Raw genomic sequence first — 22606 nt, 5'->3', positions numbered from 1 at the left:
CACCACCTGCCCAGAAGATGCGTCCAGCCAGGTCTGGGTGACAAAGGTGGGGCCAAGCTTCCCCTACTGCCCAGATTCTCCACTCCCTGGCTACAGTCTGATCCTAGGCTTCCTGTGACCCAGGGATCAGGCTGTTCTTCTCACGATAGATCTGCAAGGTGGGAGCCCTAGGAAGTTGACACCTGGGCCCTAATGGGTAGGAATGGCCCAGGAGTTAATGGACAAGACTTTAGGGAAGAGAGTGTGTCCTTCAGAACTGGTTTGTGAGCTTGGGGTGGAGGACACAGCTGAGGCTGACTCTACAAATGTACTCATGTTCCAGGTCCCTGCTCACCCGTCCCCACTGCCTCCCAGGTGCCACATCGTCTGTGCACACACCTAGAGGGGTCCTGGCTCCCCTCTCACACCCCACTCACCCTTCCCCAGGAGCTCCTTGGACTGGTTAGAGTGGAGGTTCTTGGCCTTAATCAGCACGACTAGTAGGCGGTTGGCAGCCGGGAGGTAGCTGATGGAGAGAAGAACCTCTCCAGTCCCCGCAGACGGCTCCTGAAACAGAAGAAGGGATGCAGGAGGGAAGCCTCATTTAGGGATGCCCTCTGGCCCCGTCACTATCACTGAGGCTAGGGTCGCCCTGGAGCTGTATCCAGGAGGCATCCTAGAAATCACTTACCCATCAGGGCTGCTTTCTCCAGGCTTGCAGAAAGGAGGAGGGCACAGAGGGCTCCTATGCCAGCATGTGTTTCAATATGAGTTTGTTTCATTTGCCACAAACGTTATTTTCCAAACAGCTCATATTCAAACCCAACATACCAAACAGATCAAAGAGATGCCATTCAAGATGCGGCCAGGACAGAGGGCCAGGACTTCCTTTCACTTTATCACCGGTGCCCCGCTCAGGCATCTTCGCACAGAACCCGAGGGTTCTAGTTTGAAAACCACTGCATTGACTGATCAGGTTCCTGGAGCAGCGGGATGTTGCAAGGCATTACTCTGCTTGGAAAAAGAATCCCTTCCAGCCCCTGCAGGGCTGAGAGAGTCGATAATGTGATGCACTAATGCTGAGCAGGTCCTGGCTTGGCCTACAGAATGACCAACCATGTCAACAAAGGCCAGGCATACGATGGGAGCTAACGCACCACAGACACTCACAGGAACTGCATTTTGCTGATGCCTTCAAGAAGCATCCAGCATGTCTATCCCCCCGTCTGCGGCTTTACAGAGTCTCTCCATTGAGATTCCTGCAAGAGTTTGTTTGGAATTTCAACAAATCCAATGAGGGACAAAGATGAGCGAGAGACCCCAGAGGAGGCAGGTCGCAGTCTAAGGGTAGAGAGAAGCGTATGGACTCTAGAATCTGACCATCTGGATCTCAACTCCGATCTCACCATTTACTAGCCACATGATCTTGGGCAAGTTATTTCACTTTCTGAAACCTTCATTTCCTCATCTGTAAGATGGGAACCATAATATCTCCACCCAGTAGGGTGGTAAACATTAAATGAGGAATTATTTAATGGCTTAGAACTGCACCTGCTGCACATGACAGCATCTTTACCCTTGCTTTGATGATTATCATTAGTTATCAAGAAAGGATAATCACTACTTCTTGAGAATATTAATTGAGAACATTGTTTCTGGGTGAAAGGGAGACAGGGTTTGGGGAGTAAAGCTGGATGGAGGAGCTGGCCAGCCCTCTGATTGGGTCACACCTTTCATTCAGGAAACATGTCTTCAATACGACCGCAACAATTCAACTAGCCCTAAGTGGCTAGTCGTGTGATGGAATGTTTCCGGGAGCTGCCAGGAACTTTGGTGATGGCATTAAGGGTAGCAGCTAACAAAACACACTCTGTGCTAGGTGCATTTATAATATCTATCCACTGAGGCTGTCATCCTCACAAAGCTATTCCCAGCACCCAGTACACAGCTGACACGTAATACATATTGTGAGAAGGAAGGGTGAGACATCCTGTTTAATCTTGACGACAAGGGTAAGAGGGATACTGACCTGGCTCCCGTTTAAGCCTGAGTCCCTGATGCTCAGAGCGTGAACTTCACTGCCTGAGCTCATGTAACCAGTGTGTGTGGGGGGGTGCGTTTTAGTCACTCAGTGGTATCCTACTCTTTAGGACCCCATGGACTGTGGCCCACCAGCCTCCCCTGTCCATGGAATTCTCCAGGCAAGAATACTGGAGTGGGTAGCCATAGCCTTCTCCAGGGGATCTTCCCGACCCACAGAATGAACCCACATCTCCTGCACTGCAGGCAGATTCTTAATGGTCTAAGCCACCAGGAAGCCCTATGTAGCCTGTTCAGTAGTGAAACTGAGCCTCGAATGGGGGGCCTGGTCTGATAGCGAAGCCCAAGTCCTAAACCTGTGGCCCTCCAGCATCCTCGACAGACAGACCTATCCTTTCACGGTGAATTCAACAGCACTTCTTGGAGGTCCACCCACAGGTGTTGGCCTGGGCTGTGGCCACATGGTGCCCAAGTGAGAGGGGCCTGGACCCGGCAGCCTGTGAAGGGCTCCGCAGCTCTGTGCAGGGTGCCCAAAGCCCCAGACCAGCCCAGCTGGCGACACCACAGCCATCTGCCCCATCAGCTCTCTTTCTTTGGCCATCATCTCCCTGTCTTTTCCTGCTCCCTGTCTTTCTCTCGGGCTCTCAGGGAATCACTCCAGCTGTCCTTGGAGTGGGTCACTCTGTGGTCCCCGGGGATGCACATGCCGCTTTTGGCTGACCATCTTCCGGTGAGAACTGGGGCATGGCCAGCGCTTCCTTTAACCCATTCCAACCAAGAGAAGACAAACACGTGGACTACAGCAGCTGATGGCTCCACCCGCTTTGTTCAAATCAGCCCGCAGGATCTGCTCTGGCGGGTCAGGCAGAGGGCTCGCTAGCCTGGCCATGGGGCTCTCCCTTAGCACTTACACAGAGAGCACTGCCTCTGACTTCTGACTCCACGCTGCCCTCTGACATTGCGCTTATCCGTAGCAAACAGGCCAGGGGTCCAAGTGGAGGCGGGGGTGTGCTTGTGGGACAGTGACGGCTACAATGAGTGCAATGATTAGGAGTCACGAGGGCAGGACTGTGTCCTCATCTCCTGCGCCCTCGGCTTCGGGCACACCGCCCCGCACATGGTGGAAGCCGGACAAGACCTTTGTGGAATGAATGAGTAAGTTTTCTTCTAGGGGAGAGGGTAGAAGCAGGTTAGGTGCCTGAGACTTCTACCTGTTGGACTGCCACCCTTTGTGGGCAGCGCCAAACACTCCAAAGACCTGGAGGGGGAGCCCCTCCATCTCCCGAGGAAGCTGGATTACCAGCTGAATAAACCCACGTGTTGGGCACCTCTCCCCAGGGGCCTCGGCTGTAATTCCAAACAAGTCCCAAATTGCACAGTAGAGAACGTACTGGGAAACAGCCTGGCTCCAGCTGAGAGTGGCTGTCAATGTTTATCAATTTTCTGAGCCAGGGAAAGAGAGGAAAATGAGGCCAAGAAGAGATTGTAGTAGGTGGGGAGCGAAAGTGTACTCTCTCCTTCCGCGGTGCCCATCAGGAAAGGCGCCTGCTGACCACGGCTTCTGTACTACCCGGCACTTATGTCCCACGGCGCCGGCAGGACAACGCGGGCTTTACAAGCAGACTGACCTGGCCTCAAGGCCGAGCGTGCCAGCTCCCAGCTGGCAACCCCACGCTGGTTACTGAGCTTCTCCAACCCACACTTCTCTTGCCTATCAATGCTTACTCCTGTCATCAGTCCTGCTTTGTTCATTAGGGCCAGAACTTAGGTAAAGTTCCAAGCATAGCAACTGATAGATGGTAAGTGCTCAAAAATTACTACTTTTCTTCCTATTTTTATTACTCATGGGAGTCGGCAAACTTTTTCTATAAAGGGCCAGATTGTAACTATTTTAGGCTATGCAGGCTATATAGCCTCCAGAGGAGGCACTGGCCAGCTGGTTGAGAGACTGGCCATCCAGAAGGGTCCCTCAAGGCACCATCATAGCAGGCCCTTGGATGAGGGCCTAAATAACCACACACTGTCCCACAGCCCTGACCCTCCTTGACCCACTCGCTGCCCTGGCTTGTGGGGATTGGTGGCTGGCTCTCCAAGGAACCTCTCTGAACAGCGCGACATCTCAGCAGACGCTTGTTTTCCACTCACAGCTTCGGTAGCTGGGGGGGGTGGGGAGACCCAACCTGGGCCTCCAGCAGTGGTCACTCCTTCAAAGGTCAGCACAAACACCACTGCACACCAGGCCTTCTAGAACTCTCTGTCCCAGAGCACTGCAGTTAGGCCCCTCTTAGATGTCTTAAGTCAGATATCATCAGCATCACAGCCACCACCATCATCATCGTCATTTGTTCCGGTTTCTCCCTCCGGCTTGTACTCTCTGCGAGCTGAGGTGCCCCTCTCCCCTGCAGTGCCTGGCACACAGTGGACGCAACAGGGAGGATGAATGGTTCTAGATGGGGATAAACATCGTCAGCACCAGGGTCAGGGCGCTCACATGATGCACCCTGATGGTGAGGCCAGGGGTAGAGGTGTCTGTGCCTGGCAAGCTAGAAGCAAGACTAGACCCCAGGAGTCCCCAAAGCCTGGGCCATTGGTCTCCTCTAACCAACCCCCTCCCACCCTATTCAAGACTCCACCTTACTTTTACACCCCGCCTCCCTTCCCAGACTCCCATCCCCAGGCTGGGAAGGTCTCCAAGCTCGTTTCATGAGCACTGGCCCAGTCCTGCCCTGCCACCCCCGGGAGAGGCAACCTTACCTTCACTGAAGTCTTCAGCTCACCCCACTGGGCGGTCCCCAGGGGCACGGACACCCCATCCAGGCCGAGGCACAGCTCCCCGACCACGCTGTGGCGGGAGAAGCGGTCGCAGGTCCTCAGGGTCAGAGTCAGGGTGGCTGCAGGGAGCTCCTCCTCCGCCAAGGGGAGCGCCAGGCCTTCCTCCCACGCGGTGCGCAGCTCGCGCTTCTTGAGGGCCGTCTGGGCCTCCACGGAGCCCATGCTGTTGGCCACGCTGCCCTGGACGTAGCAGTCACAGCCTCCATCATGGTCGCTGGTCACAGCTGCAGCCAGGGAGAAACCGGCACAGACGCGGGGGGCTCGTCAGCGACAAGGGGAGGCAAGAAGAATGGCCCTGCTGTGAGCTGCAGGATCTGCCTTAGCGGCCGTGACCCTGGGGGTCTGAAAGAGACCCCAATGGGGCTGGCTGACCACCCTGGCTTTGTGAGATCGCCTTTCAGGAAGTCGTTTGGAAATAGGAGATCCTTCTCATTATTCCGAGGCCTCCCCAAGGCACCAGGGCCCACAAATCGCTGATGATTTTTATTAGGGTTGCTGTGGATACCGTAATTCATTTGTTCTCTATTTTAAATATTTATCACATAACCACTTATGATGTGAATCGCTGGGCCACAACCTCATGAGTGTTGCTTTGTGTTCTGAACCTCGGTGTTCTTAATGCTTTCCCACTGGATCTTTCCAGTTTGCACCTGGGGAGCTTTCATGACTGGTTCCTCAATGACAATGTGCAAAGTGGTATCTCGTGTTACTCAGAAGGAGAAGATAAAGAACGGAGGCCATGTGTCCTAAAAGAAAGAAACCTGAACTGAGCTTCAGGGGAACTGGCCTCGTCCCGACTCTGGCACCAAATAGCCGGAGTGATCTTAGACAAGTCACTTGATGTTGCTAGACTTTAGTTTTCAAACCTGTAAAATGGGACTATTGTTAAGACCAAATGTAAGAAAGTCTATGAAACACTTAAAAAAAAAAATCATAAAAGAAAGCTAAAAGGATAAATACTCCCTCAAAAAAGCAAAATTAAACACAAAACTCCAGCTTTTCCTTCCCAGCTTCTAGTTTCCAGGCAACACAGAGGAGCCCATTTTTAGCCCCATGTCCTTTGCAAAGTCTTAACTTTGTTTGCCGATGGTAAAATGAATTATCAGAGTAGGGAGACCAGGCACAATCTGATCCCATAGGAAAGACTGCTTGGTTCTAGGACTACAGAAGCTTTGCTGACCATTCAGAACACCCTCTGTGTCCAGCACAAAGCCCTGTTCAATGTTAAAAACATCTATAACAGAGATGATTACCATTCACCAAAACAAAAAAAACCCCATTCTTTTAACTGGGGACCTGGTAAGCCACATTTCCCAGCCTTCTTTATAGTCAGTGGTCCTGCTACTTAGTTTCAGCCAATGGGAAGTAAGCGTGTGTAGGTCACAGTTTCTAAGGGACAGTTGCGCCCTCTCCCTATTCTCCCCATCTTTCCACCTGCTATGCACAGGCCACAAGGAGGCCTCAGAGAGGAGGGGTCTGGTCCCTGAATCACTATTTGGAGGAAGGATGGCCGCCAAGCAGGAATCCCCAGTTTGGACTGGTATACGAGAGAGAGGAAAAACCCCCGTGTATCTGAGGATCACACGTCTCAGGGTCTTGTTTGTTGTAGAGTGCTCATATAGCCCCCAGTGTTCCCCCAATCACAGATGCTCAGGCAGGCAGACACACAGAAGGCCGTGAAAGTCAGCTAAGAGCATACCTTCCAGACGAGTCACAAATAGTTCAGCCTTCTGCCTGTCATAGTCCAGGCAGTAGTGAAGTTTGGGAGCCTGATTCCAACTGGCGGCCTTCTCTGGGTTCCAGGTCTCCATTACACAGACATCCTCCACCACACCTGTCAAGAAGGTAAAGTCATTACTGCTACCTGCACTGGGATCCTGTTTTCCAGCCCATGACTTTTCCATCTCTGCCAGCTAGGCCACGAACCCAAACCAAAAGCTTCCTAACTGGGTGCAAAAGCATGGTGGCACCCCCTGTGGTCCTGGGCATCACCTTTCAAGAGACCATCACAGCCCAGTGGGCAAGACCTGGGCTCTGGGGTCAGACCTGAGCTGCTACATAACAGTTATGTGACCCTGGACAAGTTACTTGACTTCTTTGAACCTCAGTTTCCTCATCTTTAGAATGGGAGTGACAGTGGTTCCTTCTTCCTGGAAGTACTGTGAGCATTAAAAGAAATAAAGTGAGAAAAGCACTTAGCCCAGGGCCTGACCCCTGGTGAGTTTTCAGCAGGGGAAACTGTCACCTCGTATGTGGCTCTAGTCACCCTGTGTCAGGCAAACTTTCCCCGAGCCCATCTCCAGCTCCAACTCTTTACAGAGTCTAATCCATGCTCCCCAGGAGTTCATGGCTGAAAATAAATGTCAAACAATGAGTCAAGGTTAGGGAGAGTAGAGTGGACTTTAGTGCGTGTTCAGTGATTCCTTGCTGAATAAATGAATGACCTTATCTTTAATTCAGTTACTAAAACTACAGTTATCACTCACTCTTCCCCTCACTTGGATTGCAGCCAAACATCTGGAAGATTCTCATTCGTCAGGCATAATTCAAGAATAAAAGGATTCAGCTGCAAACTTCACTTGAAATAAATTGAAATTAATTTTTTTTTAATTTTCAGAATTCATTTAAAGGGTAGAAACACAGAGGAGTATTTAATTTCCAAAATGGTTCATTATCGGGTTCCTGCAAGTAGTGAAGAATCTCCCTGGTGTGTCTAAGCAAGGAATAGATTGACCAGGATGTGAACAGTCAAGTGGAAAGCCAGACATACAAGCACTTGAGACCCAGGTGGCTTAGACAACTGCAGCGGGGTCAGTGCCAGATGGGGCTTGCCTGGCACCCTGAGCTGTCAGCTCTCAGACTGCCTCAGCCTTCAAAATCCAAACCAAACCAAGACCAAACCAAAGCCAGCACCCTGGGAAATGTGGGAGTGGATGCAACTTCAAGAATCAGGACCCTGAGCCCGACAAAGGGCCAGTGAGGATTTTTGCTTGTGGGAGCGGACTGATCTCGGCACATCATGGGGACATGATCCAGCGAATGCAGGGCATGATCCAGTGAACGCTGGACTGATCCAGCGTTCTCCTCCCTTGCACCGCCTCGCTACTGGTCGGTACTTGCTGAGCCAACTGGCTCTTGCTAGATTGGAATCAGAATTGGAATCGGAATTCTACTGACTGGAATCAGTGGAGTCAGAACTTGGTTGTTGCCTTCTGCAGTGGAGAAAGGAATGAGGAACCGGGAAGGGAAGACAAATGTGCTCTGAATCCTTTAGTTTCAGACTCTGAAGAGCTCGGCTGCTGTCCTTGGCGGGCAGTGCCCACGCCTGGCTTCATCCCAGTTTTGAGAAATCTGGTTTGTGTGTGTTAGTCGCTCAGCACATCCGACTCTTTGCGAGCCCATGGACTGCAGCCCGCCAGGTCCCCTGTCCATGGGACTCTCCAGGCAGGAACCCTGGGGCTCCCAAGACAACGGAGCCATCCTGAGTCTGATTCTGATAACCACTCCCGAGGGTCCTCCTGCAAATTGTTCCCCACCCACTTTGAGAGCTCAGCTTAGCTCTCAAGTCCTCAGTGGGTCTATTTTAATTTAAAATGTGGGCTGGCAAACCTGGAGGCTAAAAGCCAACCAGGATTCCTTCCTGCCTCAGGTTCCACCTGAATTTGTTCTTGAAGAAATGCGGGGGTAATCACTGTGGTCCTGGGCCAGGTCGGAGGAGGGGCCACCTGTCCACTGGCTGGCACGTGGGTGCTGGCCCCGGACCAAGAGCTGCCTTAGCAGTCGGGTCAGCGTCAGAGCCGGTTATGCTGCTCTGTGCCCACCATCTCCCTCTCTAACCACACAGAACAAAACCCCAAACCACATAACAATCCATTCTCCTGGCTCGATTTTTTTTTTGTCTCCTTATAAAAGTCTGTGAGCTCTGCTCCTTTGGGTTAGGGACTGTCTCTGTTTCCATATCTCCCCCCAGGGCCCAGCAAAGTGCCTTACATGAAAAGGTGTTCTATTCTTGATGTTGATGAGAAGGAGAATAGAAATAATAACGATGCTTTGATTAGATCCTTGTGCCAGGCTCTTATCTAAACACTTCATATGCATTGTTATATTTACATTTTACAACAACCTTACTGGGCAGGTGATCGTGTCATCTTATTTTATACCCAGGGAAACTGAGGCCCAGAGAGATGATCGATATGACCAGGGTCACACAATGCATACATAAAAGCAGAGAGAATGAAATCCATGACTCTGAATGAAGCCCATAGTTTAACCACGACTCTTTCTCCCCTCTCTATAGTTGTATACACAGCTTGGAAGGGACTCTCCATTTCCCAGTGGAAAGCTGGAGGCCTCGGGAAGACACAATGTGGGAACACGCGGGGAATATGGAGTGTAATTCCAAAGCCTGGTGCCCACTGCTTGACCAGTGTCCCATGCCGTGGACACGGGCTGGCCACGCCCATCAGCTAGAGATGCTTTCAAACCCTACTGGGTATCGTCCACAGAAGGGTGAGGGGCAGGAGAGCCCTACCGTTCTGGGGAAGGACGAACAGCTCCTCCGTGACCTGCCTCTTGAGGCGGCTGTCATTGGGGGCCTGGGGGCTGGCCGGTGGAGCGGGCTCTGATGTGGTCTTGAGCGTGTAGTCGGCATAGTTGATGACCTCCGGGGCCGTCACGGCTGGCCTGGGTCCATAGATGTCTGGGAACTTCAGAAGGGCTCGGGGCTGGACGGGCTCTGTGGACTTTTTGACATTAAACTGCAAACACAAATCACTCCGATTAGTCCACAAGAGGTCCTCCTGCCTGTTTCCACCCACAGAAGGGAGAAAAGATGACCTGAGCTTTCAGGGGAGGCAGAGGAAGGAGTTCCTTTCTGCTCCAAGGAACATGACCTGGGTAGGCAAAATATCATTGCCAAGTGCAGCAGAATCTCTACCATCATGAATCACACTGGGGCCCGCCGAAAATGTCAGCCCTGTCAATCCAGCCCCTGGGCATCCGTGGCCCGGGCGCCCCACTGCTGTGTCCACAGGCGTTCCCCAGGCCTGTCGTGGCTACCCTCCCCCCACCGCTCTCATCTGTACACCTGCCTTTGTTTTCTCTTCTCCTTGCCTTCCTCTCTTATTCCTTCTCCCCTTCCCCTTCAGAAATGAAATGAATGTGGTCCCATCACACTTAGAACCAAATCTAAACTCCCTGAAGTGACCCGTAAGTGCTTCCCCAGCCTGGCTGTGTTCACCTTTCTGACATTACCCCCAAACCCCTCTCTAGCCACTGAGCAACCTGCTTGTCAAACAGGCTGAACTCTTTCTGGGTCTGGCTTCTGGCCCCCAACTCTTCCCCCCAAAACCACCCACCTCCACCTCCACAGGCTCTCAATTAAGTCCCTCCTCCAAGTCTGTCCCCTCCTACCGCCTCATCCTGCACTTTGCTTTAGAGCATGGCTTTCACACTGTACTGTTTCCGTACTTGCCTGGCCTGTTTGGTCAGTCTCTCCCATTAGTGTACAGTCTCCATAAGCACAGGGATTTTGTCTTGTCCCGCTCCTGCAGCGTCTGCTCACGGGGAGCACGCAATACATACCTGTGGCTAGGATTCCCGTGTTCAGCTATGTGGTTTGTGCACTGTGCAAAGATGCCCAGATAAGGACCAAAATGCGGTTTGTGCTCCACTTGCCTGGCTATGAGCCCTGGGGTAGGGCTTAGTTCCACCTGGAGGAAAGGGCATCTTTCCTTTACCCACCTGCTTGTCAAGCCTTAAGGAAGCAAAGCTCCCTCATACAGGAGTGGAATCTTCTACCTTTGCCTCCACTGGGGACTGAGATTTCTCTTATTTGACAGATTCAAAGTTATATAACATGCAGCAATACTGGGGACCTGCCCAGTGCCCAGGAAACAGGAAATGATAACCAGATCTAGAGCTTGAAATGCTGGCACAGTGGGTGGGCTGCCCACAGAACAACCCTCACACTGGGGCGGGTACTAACCCCCCGCAGAACCCCCAAGCAGCTGCCTGCCCTCCAGGCGGGTCCTCCTGCCCCTCCGCTCTCTGTGGCTGTTGGAAGTGCTGGCCAGGGGTCAAGGTGGCTCTGCCCAGCGGCAGGAGTGACTCAGAGATTGGGAATCTGTGCAGTCCTGGAGGGGCGCGGAGGTTACGCTGTTTCAAAGCTCAGGTTTAGTGTTTGCCCTCCGGACATTTCATTACCCCAGGACGACTCCTGGGCACTCTGACCTGGTTGGAAGTCTGTCCCCAGATATTCCTGGGGGAGGCTGGAACTTGATGATGGGAGGCATTCCTAGCTATCCACATTGATTGGCCAATGGACGGAGTCCAGGAGAAGGTGCTAGAGAGACAAGAGGCCAACACCCACTTCCTGCAGATGCCTGAGGGCTGCTGTCCCCACACTGCATCACACATCCATCAGAACTCCCAAGGGGCTCAGAGGGGATAAAACTCCTCATCCTCCCTTGGGAACACTGCCCAATAGGCTGTAATACAGCCCAAACACATCTACCCTGATTTCCGCTAAGTGCATCTAACACACGTGAGCTGAGGAAGCACTTCCTGACTTCCATGGACCAAGGTCGCCCAGGGCCAGATAGTGGGGGCAGTGACAGAATCGAACCTAGACCAACCTGGACCCAAAGCCCACTGCCCCAGTGGCTCCCAACCTTTTTTTCTGCCTTCAAGCCTTTACCAGGCAGCCATGAAATTAAAAGACACTTATGACCAACCTAGACAGAATATTAAAAAGCAGAGACATTGCTTTGCCAACAAAGGTCCGTCTAGTCAAGGCTATGGTTTTTCCAGTAGTCATGTATGGATGTGAGAGTTGGACTATAAAGAAAGCTGAGTGCCGAAGAATTGATGCTTTTGAACTGCAGTGTTGGAGAAGACTCTTGAGCGTCCCTTGGACTGCAAGGAGATGCAACCAGTCCATCCTAAAGGAGATCAGTCCTGGGTGTTCATTGGAAGGTCTGATGTTGAAGCTGAAACTCCAATACTTTGGCCACCTGATGTGAAGAGCTGACTCATTTGGAAAGACCCTGATGCTGGGAAAGGCTGAAGGCAGGAGGAGAAAGGGATGATAGAAGATGAGATGGTGATCAAGAAAAGGGGACTGTGTCATCAAAGATGACAGAGGATGAGATGGCATCACCAACTCAATGGACATGAGTTTGGGTAAGCTCCAGGAGTTGATGATGGACAGGGAGGCCTGGCATGCTGCAGCTCATGGGGTCGCATAGAGTCAGACACAACTGAGCAACTGAACTGACTGACTGACCCACCATCAGAGACGCTTGTCATGATCACACATTTTGATGAATCACCCTGGGAAGAGTTGTATGCTTTGCAAAGTCAGGGTTGCACCTTCATCCCATTGAGAGTGCCACTGGGCATCCAGGGACCTGGCTTCTAGTGCTGACCTAACTGTCTGAGTTGAGCAACTTTTGGCAGATCATTTCACCTCTCAGTTATCACTCAAGGAAGAGGTGATTCAAGGCTTATTTCACTCCTACATGTGGAGCAACAAAGAGGTGAGAGACACGGTTCTTTATTAGCAGATGAGTTGGGGAGACCATCAGAAACAGGAGAGTAAGTAACTGTGTTTGGCAAGCAGGACAGAGGCAGGCAGCAGGCAGTCTGTGTAAGTAACAGATGGGGAGAGCAGGTGACACCTGCGGAGGGGCAAGGAGAGCCGTCCTGGGAGCCAGGGCGTGGGCTAGACCTGAAAGGAGAGGGTGTCAGGAAGGTGGAAGGAGGAGTGGGGAGGAAGGCCAGGCCCCGGGAGGAGACACGCAGAGCAATGACTGATGTCCCCACGTTTTTCTGTCCTCCACAAAGTCGTTCCCACCTCTCATATTGCATCCAAGTCTGAGTTACACTAATTATTCTATTTCACAATAAGGAAAGGGAGGACGGAGGAAATTCAAGGTCATACAACTGAAGAGTGGTATGCCATCAAGCCTCCAGATATTTTCACTTCAAGTTTGCGTCATTTCCACTGCCTCACAGCTGCTTCTCAAAAAAAAAAAAAAAAAAAGTCCCTGTTTGTTCTGGATGCTGGGTTCTCAGTGGCAACTGCAGCATCAGGGGTTCGGGCTGTAGGACTCCCTCCTTGCAGCAGCCTCCCATAGCTGCCCGTAGGGGCTGGACCACATCCTCTTCTCAGAATCGTCCTTGTCCGTCACTTGCTGGGGCCAGAACTGAGGCTGTTGGGCTAGTCTAGGGAACACGTTCACATTTTATACTTTGTTTCACTTTAGTTCAGTCATTTTAGAAAAGGGTTGTGTGCATGCAAGCCAAGTGGCTTTGGTCGTGTCTGACTCTTTGAGATCCTGTGGACTGTAGCCCGCCAGGCTCCTCTGTCCACGGGATTCTCCAGGCAAGAATACTGGAGTGGGTTGCCATGCCCCCCTGAGAAAAGGGTCATGTTGATTAATTCCCAACTTGATCAAATCAGGCTGACTCTGCATTTTTAAGAGGGAAATAATCACTGGGCTCAGTTCGGAGTGAGGGTCAGTCTGTCACTTCAAGTCCCTGCAGAGCCTGGGCTTGCATCCCTCCCCACTGAGTGGGTCTCACTTTGTGTGGCCCCTGAGAACCTCAGGAGCCTGTATCTGGCTGGGCTTTTCTTGGGTGCCCGTCAACACTGATCCCCTCTTCCCTCCCACTTCCCTCCAGGTCACCAGGCTTTTTTGGGTCCCACCCCAGTTCCAGGGCAAGGGTGGGGAGGGGTCACTGTTTGGTCTGGTTCTGTTTGTTCTCGGCATCACCTTGGGGACTGTCCCGGGGAAACCACCCAGACGGAATGAAAGGACTTGCTTTCCATGGCAACAGAAGAGATGCTCTCCCCTGCTGGACAGGAAGCACGTGGCCTGGACTTGCAACCGCAAGGTGAGCCAGTCTTAGGACAGAGCCGCCAAGGTGGACCGCAGGGTGGACAGACAGTAGGAAGCTGCGTCTCTGATGACAGTGTCACTAAGCCACCAACTCAACCAAGCCTGGAAGCTGTCTTACCGCTGCACTTCCGGTTACATGAACTTCCGCTTACATGAACGATATTCCGGTTCTTATTGTTGAAGCCCCTTTGGATTGAGGTCTTTGTGAACTGTGGCCAAAAGCATCCTGAGCAGATGCCATGCATTTTTATCAAGCAACACAGGAGATCATGACCTTGATGTAGAGAAACTGCCTAAACTCAAACCTCTCCCCAAGCCCCTGTGCATCCAGCCAAAGGCATCCTAACTGCTGCTTCTAGCCTAACACTGGTAAGATCCTGCATAGCCATGGCTGCCTTTAGTGAAGAATGATTATTGCTCTTGACCTCACAGAGAGCAGAGCCTGCCGACCACTCCACGCGCCTCTCCAAGTGGTGAAAGCAACCGCTGATGACCTATCTCCTTCCCTTGTACGATCTTATTTGTTGCATTTCAAAACCCTGGTTCCACCAAAACCCTGGTTCCACCGCATCTTTCAAATGCATCTGTTTCCACTTAAATAGCTTAAACATCAATGCCCAGGAAGCAGAAAAGAGGTTTGGGCGCTGAGGGAGGGAGCCTGGGAAAGGATTAGAGGTGGAGGGCAAGAATGTCTGGGAGGAAGGAGGTGCTCCGGGGAACAGACGCCAAGGAAGGACGTGAGCTCAAGCCTTATGCTGTGGATATTGGCGGGGCAGTCTTTCAAAGTGGGGTTCTCTTTCTAAGCATCCCTTGAACCCAGAAAACAGGGCTTGGAAATAGAGAGGCAGGATGAATCAGAAAGGTTTCTAGTGGAGGCAGGCGTTCAACAACTAGGGAATGCCCAGCTGTGCTCAGCATTGCAGGTAGAGATGGGAGAGACACCCTCATTGGAGCAGCAGCCCCTTTTGATGTGTCTCCTTGGCTTCTCCCTCCTCGCCTGTCTCTGGAGCTGTGGGCCACTAACTCCTCCCCAGGTGGCCAGATCTGCATGGTCACTGACCAGCTCCACGTGGGCATAGCCCCAAACTGCCTCATGTCACATCCATGCCACACCCCTCTTGCCACCTGCCTTGGACTTCTCTGTGGCGTCTGAGGTCTGAGACACCCAGGGATACGCTGGGTGCACCCAAAGGCAACCCTGATGTGTCAAGGATTAAAGCTCCATGGGGGAACTCGACCACCAAGGGCTCCCGGCTTCCTCCTCGCTACTCTTCCCAGCGGTGTCCAGTGGCCTTTCGGAAGGTGACACCGGGAGACCCAGCAGTCGCCCCTGGGACTGGCTGGTGGCCGGCTCTGTAACACTCCCACCACCCTCCTATATCCCTGGACGGCACTTGGGACTGGCTGGTGGCCGGCTCTGTAACACTCCCACCACCCTCCTATATCCCTGGACGGCACTTGGGACTGGCTGGTGGCCGGCTCTGTAACACTCCCAGTGTGTGCCCCTCCCCACCTCCCTCCTATATCCCTGGACGGCACTTGCTAATTAACAGAGGCCTCCAGCAGGCTCAGCTCTCCCGTCATCCAGGCTAAGACAGATGGCATGGCGAGGAGGGGCAAACCTGCATTTAATGAACAAATATTTATTGATCCCCTGTGACAGGGCAGGTCCTCCGCTAAGTGGTAGGAACACAAAAGTGAACAAGACAGATGCTGTCATTTCCTATGGGGCTTATGTTGAAAAAAAAATAAAAAGGAAATTAATGATGAAGTTAATGATCTGTAAACAAACATTTAACCTTACTAGAGATGTTAGGTGACCCCTTTCGTGACATGATTAATTCTTTTCACCTAAAGACTGTTTATTAATTCGGGTTTTCGCACTGGGACATCCATCTTAACGCATCACAGCGTTCAGGAAGTTACTGGTGGGGGAAACAGACCCAGATGGAAATGGAGGCAGATGGCTTCGCCCTTTATATTTGAACTTTTAAAGAAAGACACAGCAGAGAGGAGAGAGTTGAACATAGCGTGTTCAGATGAGGCCAAGCATGGGCCACTGTGGCTGGGGTCTGCATCTCAGCACAGCAAAGCCCCCCTCAGTGGGGAACCGGGTCAGAGGCCAGGGACCTGAGAGTCTCTGTCATGCCGGGCTCTAATACTGATAGTGATGCATACTAACGTGTGTAAAAGAGTTTGGAATATAGCTTGGTCATCAGACTTCATGCTCTAAAACAAGATGGTTGGGCTCCAGGCTCAGCCAGTTACTCACTGTGTGATCTTGGATCTGATGAATTAGCCTGTCTGTGCCCCTGGTTTCTTATCTGTAAAGTGGGGGTGTCAGCAGCAACATCTGTCTCCGAGGTTGTATTGAGGAGTAGAAAAAGGACAGCCGGGTGTAGAGCTCTTAGCACATGAGCAGGCATGGCAAGCCCTTGGAAACTCTGGAGATACTTATTTGACTCTGGCATCTCTGCAGCGTGGAGTCATGCCTTGGGACCAGTTCATCAGCGTTTTTTTAACTCCATTTGTGATGAGATATGCGTGTGTTAGTTGCTCGGTTGTGTACGACACTTTGCAAGCCCAGGGACTGTAGCTCACCAGGCTCCTCTGTCCATGGAATTCTCCAGGCAAGGATACCAGAGTGGGTAGCTATTCCCTTTTCCAAGGATCTTCCTGACCCAAGGATCAAACCCAGGTCTCTCGCATTGCAGGCAGACTCTTTACTGTCTGAGCCATCAAGAAAGCCCTTGTGATGAGACAAGCAGGTGTAAAAACAAAACAGGTCCCTCCCCCAGATGGCTTGAGAAGCTGTGGTCCACATGAAGCTTCTCACACCAGGGCTGCTGGAGCAAGTGTGACAGTGGCTCCCAGGGACCCTCCCCTCCCAGGGTTCTCACCTTTATTGGCTGAACCTTGTGAATTGCTTCTGATGAATAAAATCTGCAAACAGGATGGAATATCTCTTCTGAGACTAGGTTACAAAAAGTCCGATGTTACTAGTTGTTCAGTTTTTTTAATTGAATTCAGTATAGTTGATTTGTAAGATTGTGTTAGTTTCCTGTACTGTACAGTAGAAGCTTATTTTTTTAATTAATTAATTAATTATAATTGGAGGATAACTACTTTACAATATCGTGATGGGTTTTGCCATACATCAACATGAATCAGATATACATGTGTCCCTCCCATCCTGAACTCCCTCCCATCTCCCTCCCCACCCCACCCCTCTGGGTTGTCACAGAGCACTGGCTTTGGATGCCCTGCTTCATGGATCAGACTTGCCCTGGTCATCTATTCTACATACAGTAATATGCATGTTTCGGTGCTATTCTCCCAAATCATCCCACCCTCACCTTCTTCCACAGAGTCCAAAAGTCTGTTCTTTACACCTGTGTCTCTTTCGCTGCCCTGCATGTTTTATATACACTAGTTTGTACCTGCTAACCCCAAACTCTCAATTCATCCCTCCCCCAACCCTTTCCCCTTTGATAACCATAAATTTGTCTTCGATGTCTGTGAGTCTATTTCTGCTTTATAAAAATGTTCATTTCTATCATATTTTAGATTTTGCATATAAGTGATATCATATAGTATTTGTCTTTCTCTTTCTGACTTACTTCACTTAGTATGATAATCTCTAGGTCCATCCATCTTGCTGCAAATGGCATTATTTCATTCTTTTTATGGAGGAGTAGTACCACATCCTCTTTATCCATCCGTCGCTGGACGTTTAGGTTGCTTCCATGTCTTGGCTATTATGAACACAACTAGTGGTTTCTTAAATTAAACATATATGCACCCTCTGACCCAACAGTTCCACTCCTAGATATTTTTCCAAGGGAGATAAAAATATTTGTTGACAAAAAGACTTACACATGAATACTGATAGTAACTTGAATCATACAGAAATCAGGCAAGTGGCCATCAACAGGACAATGGGTAGGTGCCTTATGGCATGTTCTTACAATGGAATATTCCTCAAAAGTAAAGAAATGAATTGTCAGTACACTCAACAACAGGGAGAAATCACAAAAACATGATGAACAAAAGAAGTCATAATACATATTCATCTATACTACGTGATTTCATTTGTATCAGTGGTTCACAACTCAGGGAACATCTGCAATGTTTGGAGACATTTTTTGTTTGTCACAGCTGGGGGTGGAGATTGTTACCAGTTAAGAGGCCAGAAAGCTGCTAGCTATCATCCTACATTTCCCAAGACAGCTCCCACAACAAAGAATTATCTCACCCCAATGTAAATAGTGCCAAGGTTGAGAAACATTGATGGAAATGAAGCTCTAGAACAGGTGAAACTAATCCAGGATGATAGAACTTAGAACAGTGGATCTGATTGCTTCTAGGAAAAATTGAGTGGTAAGAAGCATGGCAGACATGTGGGTTACAGCCTAGAGGATATATATTTGTCAAAATTGATCTTCATAAACTAGTGACTTGGGATGCATGCATTTCACTGTATGACAACTGCATCTCAATAAAATTTAGGGATACAAACACAGACACACAGACACACACACCTCTAGCCCACCTGCTGAATTAGGCTTTCTGGTGTCTGGATCAGTGTTTCTCAAACTTCACTTCCAAAGCAAAACCAAAGGCAGACAAAGGTAACACATGCTCAAGGGAATGGGAAGTCTTCTAGAACAATTGAAACTCTTTATTGAAATCTCTAGTTCTATCTTAAAGTTCGTGTGACTTTTTGTATTTGACTCCATATAAATGTCTCAGTATTAAAGTATTTTGAATTACCACCAGAAAGGACAGAAAAAATTTTCTTGTTTATTTTGTGATGTAGAATATTTTCCATAACACTGGCTAGTACCACATTCCCTCTGCTCCTCAAGACACACACACACACGCACATACACACGCACACACACGCACACACGCACACACACACAGGCCCTAGAGGAGAAGCAGGACTCCTCTCTCTCTATGTTGGACTGCTGCTGCTGCTAAGTTGCTTCAGTCGTGTCTGGCTCTGTGCGACCCCATAGATTGCAGCCTACCAGGCTCCTCCATCCATGGGATTTTCCAGGCAAGAGTACTGGAGTGGGGTACTATTGCCTTCTCCTTTATGTTGGACAACATGCAATAAATCAAGCTGAAAGTTAACTGAGAGAAACAGTCATTTTGTCTCCAGGGAAGGAACAACTCCTAGAAGCTCAATCTGTGTGAATGGCCCTCTATCCAAGTTTTCCTTCCAACCATATAGATAACTTCCCTAGAGAGAATTTGGGGTACGGCTGTAGAAGCTCTTAACCAACCCAGAGGTTTGATCCCTTTTGCCCATGCCCTCTGTAAAGCATCCTTACACACACTTACAACTGATTGTATCTTCTGGGCCACTTGTTCATGACCTTGTATTAGTCAAGGACGACCAACTGCTTTGTAACAAACAACACCCAACCTCACCTCAGTGGCTGAACACAATGAAAGCTGATTTCTCTAGTCTTCAAGAATCTGTTCGGTCTTGTCCAAACTCAGAATCCTCCAAGTCCCTTCCATCTTGTGGTTCTGCCCACCTGTGCCCTGTGCCATTCAGATATGAACTCAACAAATCCTCACAATAACCCTATTAGGAAGTGCTGCTATGACCAATCCCATCTTACATATGAGGACGCACAGCCCACTAGTGAGCAGTAAAAGTGAGATTCAAACCCAGGCTGGCTCCCCCCAGAGCCCTCTGTTTACCTGTTCTGCTGTGCCTCCAACCCTTTCCACCTCGCCATATTTGGAATCACCCTTTGTTCACCCACGTTCTTGTGCCCCTTAGACTGATGCGTGGGCCACTGCCTGGCCCCACCACCCTTTGCTCTGCCCCTGCACGCCTTAAGTCAGAGGCAGAGAGCTGAAGCACCGTTCCACACTTCAACGTGCAGAAATGTCACCTGGGGGAATGTAAAATTCAGATGCCCAGGTTCCTTCCCCACTTCGTCTCAGAAGTCCCAGGTGGATCCTAAAGAATCTGTGTGTCTAAGAATCCCCCTAAGGTGACTCTGATGCAGGTGGTCCTTCAAGCTCACACGGGAACCCTCTGGTCTGGGGGAGGTCTGAGGATTCCCGGCAAGGCCGAGAGATAAGGTGAGCTGCTCACAGGCACTACCTCCCCCTCAGTCGAGTCCTCTAGGCTTCCAACCAACAGTTCTTTGCCTGGTTGATCTCCAGCTCCTGGGGAGCTGCTTGTACCAGGATCTCCAGTTCTTGGCTGCTTATGGGTGAATCCCCAGGGTCAGGTCCTGGCGGAAGGGTTTATTTCAACCCGCAAATTTGAAATTCTCTTTGAAGAAGCAGCTTGTCTTCCGGCCCAGGCGCCTTGCAGTGTTTCCATGGTAACCCAGCCACCACACATCTTTGTTATCCCTTCCAACGCCTCTTCTTCTGTTTATTATAGATCTGGGCCTTCTTAAATCCCCTTCCCTTGAGACTCACCCCCTGCTGGTCTCTTTCCCTCCCGTGATTATTTTAAATTCTAAAAAAGCCAGTCTGTGATTGACTTAGCACACTCCATGCCCCATAGCTGGCATCTAAGGCAACACAGTGGGGGGTTTATTGGTGGGGTAGACTTGCCAGCTAGGCTTATCTAGAGCAGGGTAAATGCACCTTGCCCAAACCAGCAAGAATGAACCACAACTGGGAATAACAGAATACCTTTTCTCTGCTGCTAGTGATTTTCCAGGGACTCCTTGACAGCTCAGGTGGTAAAAAAAAATATGCCTGCAATGCAGGACACCTGGGTTCAATCCTTGGGATGGGAAGATCCCCTGGAGAAGGGAATGGCTACTTACTCCAGTATTCTCCATGGAGAGTTCCATGGACAGAAGAGCCTGATGGGCTACAGTCCGTGCGGTAGCACAAGAGTCGGACACGACTGAGTGGCCAACACTTTCACTTTGTACTTCCAGTCATTCATTCGTTCGTTCAACATTTACTAAATCCCCAGATACTTATCAGCTTCAGGAATAACACTGTCCAATCTTCTCTCATGGCTTGGGCATTTCCAGTGGAGTGGGAACAAGAAACCAGTAGACACAAGAAAGCAATCTCAGGTAAGAGAAAGTCCTTTCAAGACAGGGACAGATGGTGATGAGGTTGTGTCCACTAGGAATCTGAAATCAAGCAAGGCTTCCTGAGCTAAAATTTGAGGGGAGGAGACTAGCTAAATATGAGATTGGGTGCATAGGAGCCCATCAAACATTACCTGGGGGAAGAGTTACAGGGTGGGTTGGGGGGGTGAAAACAATTTCACGGCGATTCAGAGACTCTGACTTTTGGTTTCTGCACCCCCGCCCCCCAGCCCCAAATCCAAGGTAGCATTCTGACAAGTGGAGAAGTGGTAAAAGGGCTTTTTGGGTCAAGGCAGCAGCTTGAAAGTCTGCAGTGTGTTCAGAGAGCCACGGGTACCACCAAAGCTTAAAGCCCCATGAGAAGAGGAGGGACAATGAGTGTTGTCATTATCCCCACGCTTCCGGAGGACACAGAATTCAAACTGATTTTTAAAATAATAATTCCACCGGGTTACCACACAATGGCAAGATCCCGCCCAGAGAACCTTGTAGGTGGTGTCTGCATTGATTCCATCGTCACATCACAAAACTGGACAGGACAATATAGCTGCCACCTCTCACCACTTCCTCTGCACCAAATGCTCTGCAAAACGCAACCGACTTTACTGCATTTGATCCTCACACAACCCTAGAGATGAATGCCTACTGTTTTCTCTTTTTCTATACGGGCTTCCCTGGTGGCTCAGTGGTAAAGCATCATACTAGATGCTGGATCAAACCAGAAAATGAAAGTGGTTTCTAAACAATCAAGCCGTGGGCAAACAGAGGGCTCAACATGTGGGCCCTGACCTTTGCCAATTTGTATACACTCTTCCTGACTTCTTATTATTTATTAAGGTTGGTAACAGATCCACAGGGTTGTGGCAGGAGCAGATGGCACATTCAAAGTGAGTAATTGAGGGGAATTTCATAAAGCAGATGTTGACAAAGGTGTGGAAGGTTAAGGAAATTAACAAGTCATTGGAAATATCCTGGGGCCAGGAGCAACTGGGCAATGTTCACATGCCTAAAACTGGCCTCTGGGATGAGGGTCAGGGAGTAGAAAACGGGGTAGATTTGGGTGGGATTGGGTGCAGGGGTGCAGGGAGAAGGATCTGGAAAGTGGTTCTGAATGCTTTCCAGCGCAGCACTAATGTTTTGGGCTCTGCCGTATCTGAATTAGCTGACTGAATCCTCATGATAATCCAGTGTCAATGACATAGTTAACAGATGGTCACATCGAGGAACAGAAAGGTTAAGTCACTAACCCACCATCACACAGCAAGTGAGGGGCAGATTGGAACCAAAACCCAAAGCCTTAGTGCTTCATCCCCTCCACACATCTTGTATGTGAAGTCCAGTCATTTAAAAGAATCATTATAAGGACAACTTAATTATTCATACTGTTTATTCATGCATTAACCATTCCATGTGCTGTTGCAGTTGGTGCATCCTCCCAAGGCCGCCCGCGGGAGTCACAGGAGCCCCATTTCTTTCCAAGGGTGGTGTCAGCCAGAGCCAGCCCTTCTCCTCTGCTCCCGAGGAGCCAAGGCCCTAATGTGCCTCCCTGGGGCAGTCCATGCAGTTGACATTGCCCGGACCTCAGGCTGCAGCCAGGGGAAGGAAAGCACACGAGTGGTGCTAAATCTGCTTTCCAGACTCTAAGCCACTGGGACAGCCAGGCTCGCAGCTCAGGGGAGCCAGGCCCCTGCCTGGTCCTCCTGTGGGCTACAGAGGCTACAGGTTCAAGGCACTCCTTCTTTTAGAACCTCTTGTTTTCCT

The 22606-nt window shown here is 50.3% G+C and overlaps 1 protein-coding gene across 1 annotated transcript in view; it reads right to left on the bottom strand.

Annotated features, from left to right (window-relative positions):
- Positions 1-22606, bottom strand: part of SYT13 (synaptotagmin 13) — a 42789-nt gene that overhangs the window by 5385 nt on the left and 14798 nt on the right. Inside the window, exons 2-5 of the mRNA XM_020870185.2 lie at positions 9383-9608; positions 6551-6685; positions 4774-5075; positions 417-546 (exon numbers count right to left, since the gene is read on the bottom strand). Coding sequence (XP_020725844.2) covers positions 417-546; positions 4774-5075; positions 6551-6685; positions 9383-9608 — 793 coding nt within the window. The remainder of the gene's footprint in view (positions 1-416; positions 547-4773; positions 5076-6550; positions 6686-9382; positions 9609-22606) is intronic.

Source organism: Odocoileus virginianus, chromosome 10 (genome assembly GCF_023699985.2).
Source record: "Odocoileus virginianus isolate 20LAN1187 ecotype Illinois chromosome 10, Ovbor_1.2, whole genome shotgun sequence".
Taxonomy (NCBI): domain Eukaryota; kingdom Metazoa; phylum Chordata; class Mammalia; order Artiodactyla; family Cervidae; genus Odocoileus; species Odocoileus virginianus.
This window is presented reverse-complemented; position numbering and strand designations above follow the sequence as displayed.